This window comes from Phoca vitulina, unplaced genomic scaffold, assembly GCF_004348235.1.
Source record: "Phoca vitulina isolate PV1807 unplaced genomic scaffold, GSC_HSeal_1.0 scaffold3, whole genome shotgun sequence".
NCBI classification, from domain to species: Eukaryota; Metazoa; Chordata; class Mammalia; order Carnivora; family Phocidae; genus Phoca; species Phoca vitulina.
In genome coordinates, this window is record NW_022589706.1 from 2,185,062 (window position 1) to 2,193,877 (window position 8,816).

Consider the following 8,816-nt stretch of genomic DNA (forward strand, 5'->3'; position numbering starts at 1 on the left):
CAAACAGGAAATGAACCCCAACCCCCCACACCTTCCCAATCTGCAGCCTGCCCGAGGAGACTCCCTACAACGAAGGGAGGATTCCTGAAACTCGCTTCATCCGGGCAGTGTCTGAGCTGCCGGCTCCCCAAAGCTCTTTCAGGTCCTAGGTCTTCTCAGGCTCAGGTGCCGAGGAGGGATCAGAGGTCACCACACCATCTACAGTGAGCTTAGTGACTGGCCCAGGTCACAGGGCGTGGCAGCTTTGACCTCAGCGCCGGAGCCAGTGAGCCGGGGGGACACATCAGGAGGTTGGGAAGGCCTCCCCAGCCGACCAGTGTAGAAGCTGTTGGACACAGCACTGCAAGAGGGGCCTCCGCGCTCTCCGGTAGCAGCTGATGGCCCCGGAGCCTCCAGAGACAGCCCGGGGCTCCTCCAAACTCGGACCAGGTAAAGTGAGCGTGACCTTCCAGGAGGATTGCATTTCACAGCACTGGCTTTCTAACTACTTCTAGTTCCTAAAAGCAGTCACTGGGAGCTGGGCCGGTGTATCTGACACAGTCTGCAGGGACCTCTGTTCATTGATGACTAAGGACAAACTCGAATTACTGCACAGCAGCCTGGCGCGAAAGCAGCCACACGGACATCTGGGTTTCCAGAGCGGCAAGCTTGGGCCCAGAAGCCGAGCCCCTACCACGCTGCCTCAGAGAGAAAGAACACGTAAGTATGGCTCATTTACTCCTTCCAAGAACTCCCTGCACCCACTCCGGGCTGGCCCTGGGGATCCAGCAGTGAGCGAATGCTTCGTACGAATACGACCTGCCACCAAAGTAGCGGCCAGTGAGCACCCGTCCTGCTCCCGCTTTGAGGCTCCCGCCAGCCCAGAGGAACAGAACCCTACCTGGCAATCCGAAGTCCATCTTCCACTATGCCTTGCTCCTTCCTCCAGGAAATCACTGAGTGACTTTCTTCCCTTTATCTGTCTCTGCCTCAATGACACGCCCTAATTAGCTTCTACCACCCAGGCAAAGGCTACCGCCCAGAATCCTTCCCTGCTGTCCCAACTGGGAAACGATCTCTGCCGTGAATGCCCTGCCCCAGCCACCCACCCCACCACCCTCACTACTTTCCGCCTTGTACCACGTGCCATTCTTATACCCACGTGGCTTCTCACCAAGCAGAACCCGCAGAGGGCAGGGCCTGAATCTGATCCAACACTGCCGCCTCCAAATGCCCCAGAAGACCAAGGCTGGCTGGACCACGAGAGCTGTTTCCGAATCATCGTGCATGGGTGGTTCCCTCTCGGCCACAAGGTTGGACCCTTCTGTTGATTCCTCTGAAACCTCACAGGAAGGTAACCTTACAACCCACTTCACTGGCAAAGAAACCGGGCACAGAGAGGGTGATGTGCTGAAGGCTACCTGGCTGGTAAGTGGTGGGGTGGGGACCCGAAGTCAGGTAAGAGCCTTTATTCCTCAGTGCTATTCTCTTACCTATGGTTGGTACTACCGTTAGCCTGATTCTGACTCAGAAGAGCACTTCAGCCTGGCCGACAGTTACGCATTTCAGAACCGCGTGGCGCCATTCAGCAGTCCTGCGTGGTGTGCCGCTCCGAGCGACTATCCCTCCTGCCTCCCGGCTCAACCCCTTCCCGAAGGAGCAAATCAAGCCATAATACAGGGACCCCTGCACACAGGACACTGGCCCCTCCCTTCCTGCACCCCCTCCTTTTCCTCTGTCTGCCCAGAGCCTTACTGAGCAGTCATGAGGGGAGAGTCTGGGGGAGGCTGCCCGGGGTCAGATCCCAGCACGTCCTGGGGCTCTGGTGTCCACATCTCTAAAAAGAGAAGCAGTCTCTAGCCGACATGTGGCGGTTGTGAAGAGGAAGGCACCCTGGACCGTCACAGCCCAGGCAACCCTCTAGGGATACTTGTGAATGAACTCGGCTAAATCCCACGATGACCCCATGACTGTTCTCCCTATTCTTATGGATAAGAAAACCAAACTGGATGAAGTACAGTAGGTGCTCAGCCACTGCCCAGCACAAAATGTACTCAACCAAGAGGAGCTCCTTTGCCAGAGGCAGCGCTCGGGGTTGCCTGCGGGACTGGCCCAGGTCTGTGTTCCCTGGAGAACAGCTGAACACGGGCGGGGCTGGGGAGCGGGACTGGAGTACTCATGTTGGGATGGTGTGTGGTGGAGACACTGACATTTTCTGGATAAGATCCCAGGGAGCAGAGATAAAACCAGTGGGTAGAAGCTACTAGCAAGCTGACCAGAGCCTGGGGTCCAGTTCTTTCTACGGGGTGTATCACCACCAAAGCCGGGCAGGTTCCACCACTGAGACTTTAGAAGAGAAGCAAAAAGAGCCCTTTCCACTCCAGAGTCTACAGGTCATCTGTAATGAGGCCCTGTGGGGGATGATGGGTTGGTGGGGGCAAAGTCCAAGGTCAGGCCTGCACAGGGACCCAAATGGGCATCTCCAACCATTTCAGGGCAGGGTTGATTTCCAAAACCCAACCAGAACTCCCCGTTCGCCTCAGGCATGAGGCTACAACCTTGTTTTCTTTATAACCTCGAAGGCCTTGATATCCCTCTCTACACCTCCAGGAACACGAACGGGGTAAGAAACGTATCAAAACCACCAACAACCGGCAGAAGCCCCTAACGGTGCTGAGAGCACACAAGTCAAACTTCTTCCAACCTCCGTGCACACGTGGTTCACTGTCTAGATTCTCCCCTATCTCTGCTGTCTCTGTCTCACTCCTCTTCCTGGAAAACTCTTACTTATCCTCCAAAACCCAACTCAAATGTTCCCCTTCTCCAAAAACTTTCCCTGCTGCTCTGTGGCACATCTGGTTCTTCCCTCTTGTTCCCAATCACCCAGAACATTCTTTTAAAGTGCTTAACCAGAGCATCAGAATGGTTACCCACAAGGGTAACATTCAATCTCAACGCTACTGATGCTGCGGGCCAGCTAAGTTGTAGTACAGCCCTGTGCACTGTGGGATGCTTGGCAACATGCCTGGCCTCTACCAACTAGAGATATCAGTAGCACAAAGATGTCTTCAGACGTTGCCAAATATCTCTTAGGGGGTGGGGCTGGGGGCAAAATCTCCTCGCAACCATTGATTTGAATCTTGGACACTGTGGTCATGGGCAGGGTTCAGCAAGACAAGCTTAGTGACTATGTGTGGGAAACATCAAGAACCAAGGATCGGTTCTATCCTCTGATAAACACTTGCTGAGTGTGTTCCATCTTGAACCTCAAATCTTAGGTACAGAACAATCTCTACTACAGATCTGATCATATTGCTAGTCTGCCTGACCTCTTTATGGTTCTGGTGGTCTCTGGCCCAGGGCCGCCTGACCACCCACTGCTAGAGCCCCCCACACCCTCACACCAGGCTCTGGCCCGAAACTCCACAACCCCTGCAGGGGACCTCTCGCCCAAGCGCACCTCATCTGTCTGGCAGCACAGCACCTGCGCTTCCCCTCAGGGTCAGCCCCATCCAGTTCCCAGTGCCGGTTTTCCCCACTAGACTTCGAGATCCCTGAGGATGGGCCCTTGGGCTCTGCTAGAAAGCAGATGCTTGGTAAGTACCTGTAACAGGATTCACTGGGGCTCGAGGCACAGGAGGCGGGAGGGGCAGGGCAGCGGGGCGGGGATGGAAAGGAAATGCCTATCCTGGGCCAACTAATAACACTCACAGAACCCCCGCTGTGACTCGACATGTGACAGCCAAAGCACCCAAGAATCACCGGCCCACGAAGCAAGTCGCCACGCAGCTCTGTGGCCTGGTCTGAGCCTCTCTCTTCACTTCTTAAAGATCCGACCCCCAGGTCTCTCCTGCTTCAACCTCACGCATGTGCCGCCTGCTCATCTGTCCAGGTGGTACTCCAACACACCACTCCCTTCTGCCACCTGGGAGCCTGTGTCACTCCCAACAAGACCACGACCTCCATGCAGGAGGGGCCTCCCCTGGATCTGTGCTCCCCTGGACGCACAGCAGGGACTCAGGAGGCATGTGCAAATAGACAGAAGGGACAACGTCAATCCTTCTGGAGCCATCTGTCTCTTCATGGACCTCCCCCACTCCACGGTGGGGGGGGGGCACGCACAGGTGGTCCTTCTGCACATGGCTGGCAGCGGATCACTCCAGGAGAAACTCAGCACTCAAGTTCAACACCCCTGAACTTCACACTGTGCTTTGAAACAGAGCATGGTGAAATCCAACAAATATGTCACTTCCTAGAATTGGATTTTATATACGTTATTTTGTCAAATATACGTATGTTAGTTCTGGAATCTAGGGATTAGACTGCTTTAAAAGCAAGCTCCAAACCTGCCCTTGTAGCTAATCTGCTGGCTGCTTCTGGCAGCTTTCGAGGGGCCTCTGCTGGGAAGTTCATGTGCCAAAGCTGTTTTTTACAGGGACGTGATGCTGGGCAGTTCAGAATCCTGAGGAGGCTCCTCCACGGTCACTGGGAGTAACTCTTCCCTGTCTCTGCAGAATCCGCAGGGGCAGTGGCATTGCTGGCCCCATGCTAAGAATATACCAGGCTCTCCCCTTCTGGATTCTTCTTTTCTAGATGGCCACACCACTGTATGCTTTTAATTCGGACGTGTTGAAAGAAAATAGGTAAGAAACGCTCTTTTCCACAAGCTTCTAAGGTGCCATTATGCTGGGTTCACAAAACAACTTTTAAGTCAACACAGTGAACGATAGCAGTGGCTACGAGTGGGAAGTCAGTATGGGTATGGATACCTGTCGGGTTTGAAAGGAGGGGGATGTCACAAAATTTAGCTCCAGCAACCTCAAGCAGGCTGAGCTTTTATTTCCAGGCAGTAAAACCTTCCATGGCTGCCTATTATCTCTATGACACAGCTTGGCACTCAAGGCCTTTCGACCAACGGATAAACTTATTGAGCACCCATTATGGCCAGGTACTCTCCTGGGTGAGCACACAGCAGTGCATGAAACAGGGGAGAGCAAAGCCCTGCTTTCAAGGAGCTTCCAGTGCAGCCACAGAAGACAGGCAGACGCACACACAGTCGTAGGATGTGGTGGCCTGCCTGCTGGCTCGCTCCGTGTTAGCCCTGTGGGGTAGAGAAGGCCAGGATGGGAGTGCTGTTACTTCCTATGTCCTGAGCCAGATATGTGACATGTTGCAGAAAGAGCATGGAAGCAAGAGTGCCTGGAGCCGAGTGGAAGGGTGGGGGTGTTTTGGGGGTGAGACCGGAGGTGACAGGCTGGATGGGGATGCTTTATCAGGCACCGTAAGGCAGAGCAAAGGGGCAAAAGACACCATCTCATATTTTAACGTAACTGGTCCGACCATGCTCTGAGAGCAGACTGGAGGACAGCCAGCATGGAATCGGGGAGACCAGTCTGGGTTTTCTGTTCTTCAATCCAGATAGGATGGTAGCTTGGAGGAGGGTGGGAAACAGAACAGGGAGAAAAAAATGTCAGATTCTTAAGTTTGAAAGTAGTCACTAGAATCCACTGAAGAATGAACTATGGGAGGGAAGAAAAAAAGGGAAATCCAGTAGAAGTCCCAGGTTTGGGGCCCGAACAGCTGGAGGGAAACCTGAATGTGGTCTGGACAGGCCAAGTAGAAGCTAAGCAGACGTCTGTTGGACATCCCTTGACCTGGTCCCAACCTTTCTTCCAGGCCTCCTCTCTTTCCCGAGCCTGTAATGTAACCAGACCATCTTCCTTCCTATTCCCTGAATGGTCATGAGGGTTCCCCGTCTCTTTTTCCCAGGAATGCTGTGTCCCACCAAAAATGGTGTCCACCTTAACTGAGTGCCAATGGTCCCCCAATCCAAAAAAGAGCCCAATGGCCTGATTTACATCCAGAACAGGAACACATTAGCAGCTTCCCATGCTGTCCTGGCCCCACAGAAACTTACAAATAGCTGGGAAAGGAAAGCAGACACACCCTCAAGACAGAATGCTAAACTCTGGGGTACGGTAAAAATAAAGACCTCCGAAGAATGAGCAGAATGGGTGTCACAAGCTGGGTAATGTTTGCGGGGTGGGGGGGGTGCTTGTGCACAGCTGTGAACAATTTTCCATTGGAAGCAGCTCTGATGATCAGCCTCCTTCACCTTGCTCCTTCCCCCTCTGCAGAGCAATGGGCCCCCAGGGCTGAAGGATGCTGCAGTTCAAGAACCTCCCGTGGCACCAGACACACAGTAGGTATCCCACATGAGGCCTCCCACCTAGAAGTACATGTAGATTGCCACGACACGTCCAGGATGGTTAGGGGCAAACCCAAGCGTTCCCCCACCCTGTATCCCTGAGAATGGTTTAGTCCACTTTTATACTCAAAATCTTGGGACCTACCCTGGACATCTCCAGATCATTACCACCTAAGTCCCTGGTGAGGTTTCTCTCAGTTCTGCGTGAGGCCAGATCAGCTTTCTAGGAATCCGTAACTAGCACAATAGCACCTTCAGTGAACATTCACACCCGCCCACCCCTTCATTTGAGGTGCCCAGCAATCCGGGGCAGGGCTGAAACTGCCACTCGGGAGCTCACTCTTTCAGCAGAGGAATGACAGTGACTGGCTGGCTTACCCAGAGACAAGGGGAGAGGCAGCAGCACCTCGGACCATGCAGAGTCCTCTCCTTTTACAGGCAGTAAAAGCGAGGCCCACAGAGCCCCTTTACTCTCTCAGCCAGTTGTGAGGTCCCCGAGGGCAAGTGCATCTGATCAGCAACAATCCCAACCCACTAGGGGTAATCACTCGCAACAGATGTGAATCTAAGCTGACATCCCTTGCGAACATGACCAATCAAAATCATCCACCTACATACTGTGCACAAGGCCCAACCCCAAGCACAGTGCAGGAGAACCCCTCCCCGCCAAATGGTTGTGCTGGCATTTCCACCTTCCCTCCCCCATACCGTAATTCAGGCTGAGGAAGGGAGAAGAAAGATTTCAGTGTACAATCCCAGCAGTGGGGAGACCAACAAGCAGACTGGGTCATTTCAGTAATTACAGAGGAGTAACAGAATTTGTGAGGATTTCCCACAAAACTGGCTCAAGAAGCATGCTCAGCCTGGGTCCAGGATGTCTGTCTAAACGATTCATGGGGATAAACTGGTTCCTGATCTTGCACTGGGGCTCACACCAGGCTGGAGTGCAGAGGCCTGAGCAGGAGTCCTGGCTCCGCCACACTGAGACCCTGGGTGTTAATAATGATCATGCGTAAGTGCCATTTACCAAGTGCTGGGTGTGCGCCAGGCATGCTGGGCTGTAGGGACGCATCATCTCAGTCAGCGGGCACAGGCAGTCAGGGGAAGTGGGGGGAGGGAGCCTCATCTCATCACCACCTCCATTTTACAGATGAGGACACTGGGATTCAGAGGCCCAAGTCACCAACCGCCCCAAGGTCAAGCAGCCGCTGAGCGGTGTCTGATCCCCCTCATCCAGAGCCCTCATACTTACGGCCTGAACTAACCCAAGCCTCAGTTTCCCCGGGGAGAGAGAGAAGAGAGCCTAGGAAAGCCTGAAACAGTCTTCCAGGCTTCCGAGGTGTGGTCCCAAGGCTGAGGGGGCGTGGCGTCCTCACCCTCCCCAGGCCGCTGGGCGGGAGAAGAGGGGGGTAGAGGGGAAGGAAATTAACCTGGGAGTACACCCAGGGTCTGAACCCGCGCCTGGCGGCGGGGGGGTGGGAGGTGGGAAGGGAGTACTCACGTCGATGTTCCTCAGAATGACGCACTTTCCATTGGTGTAAAGAAAATTGTTGCCCTTGGGGTCGCCGCCGATGATTTTGGAGACGCCCCTCTCCACCTGGGGGAGGCTGGCAAACACCTTCTCTGCAGAGACACAAACCAAGCAGGGCGCGCGTTAGGGGCAGCCCCCACCTCGGCCCCCGGCCGGGCTGAGGACTGGGGACAGCGAGCGGACGAGAGAGGGGCCCTGGACCGGTCTCAGCCGGTCACCTGTTGCCTCCACCGGGAGGGGCGGCCGCCACTTTGAAGGAGCGCAGGGGACCGCGCGACTTCCTGGTCCGCGCTCCCGACCAGGCCCTTCAGGGACGCGGGGGCTCCCACGGGCCCAGCCCGCAGCACCAACTTTGGGGCACCCCCCCGGGCCGGGGATCGCCGCCGGGCGTCCCGAGGGCGGCGGGGCGTTCGCCGGCCCGCGCCCTCCCCCCCTCCCCCGCGGCCGGGGACCCCGCCGGGCCGCCCGCGCCCCGCCGATGGCCGAGGGGGCCCGGCGGCGTGGGAGCCCACCCCGGGGGGCACCGGGCCGCGGCACTTACTGATCTCGTACGGCATCGTCGCCCACTTGTTACCGCGCCGCACTCGCCGAGACCGTCCGGAGCCGCCCGCGCCGCGAAGCAGACTGGCCGAGGCTGGGCCGGGGACAGGGGGCCGAAAGGCGGCGCCGGGCGTGCCGGGCGCGGAGGGGGCGGTCCGAGGCCGGGGCTCAGAGGCCGGCTCGCGCCCTGCCCTGCGCGCTGCCGCTGCGGACGCGCCGAACCCGGAAGCGCGGCCCCGCGCGCGGCTCGCCCCCAGCTTTGACCATATATAGTCAAGCGCTCGGCTCGGCGGCTGCAGCCCGCGTGAGCCTGCGCGGACCGGGCCGCCCCTCCCCCCGCGCGGGCCCCGCCCCGGACGCCCCGCCCCGGAAGTGACGTTGCACACGGCCCCGTAAAAAATGTGGCTCGGGGGGCAGGCTCGGTGCCAGACGGGTTCTGGCCGCGGCTTGAGAGCTGTTATTGCGTTCGCGGAGGGAAGGGTGGGCGGGCGGGCTGCTGGGGCCGCTCCAGGCTGAAGTTCGGGGGCCGCAGAATGCGCCAGCTCGCTCTAGTGGGGG

At 56.8% G+C, this 8,816-nt stretch overlaps 1 protein-coding gene across 1 annotated transcript in view; it reads right to left on the reverse strand.

The window, feature by feature from the left end:
- Positions 1-8,424, reverse strand: part of WDR1 (WD repeat domain 1) — a 42,843-nt gene extending 34,419 nt beyond the window's left edge. Inside the window, exons 1-2 of the mRNA XM_032399878.1 lie at positions 8,260-8,424; positions 7,689-7,810 (exon numbers count right to left, since the gene is read on the reverse strand). Coding sequence (XP_032255769.1) covers positions 7,689-7,810; positions 8,260-8,275 — 138 coding nt within the window. The 5' untranslated portion in view covers positions 8,276-8,424. The remainder of the gene's footprint in view (positions 1-7,688; positions 7,811-8,259) is intronic.
- Positions 8,425-8,816: the final 392 nt, after the last annotated feature.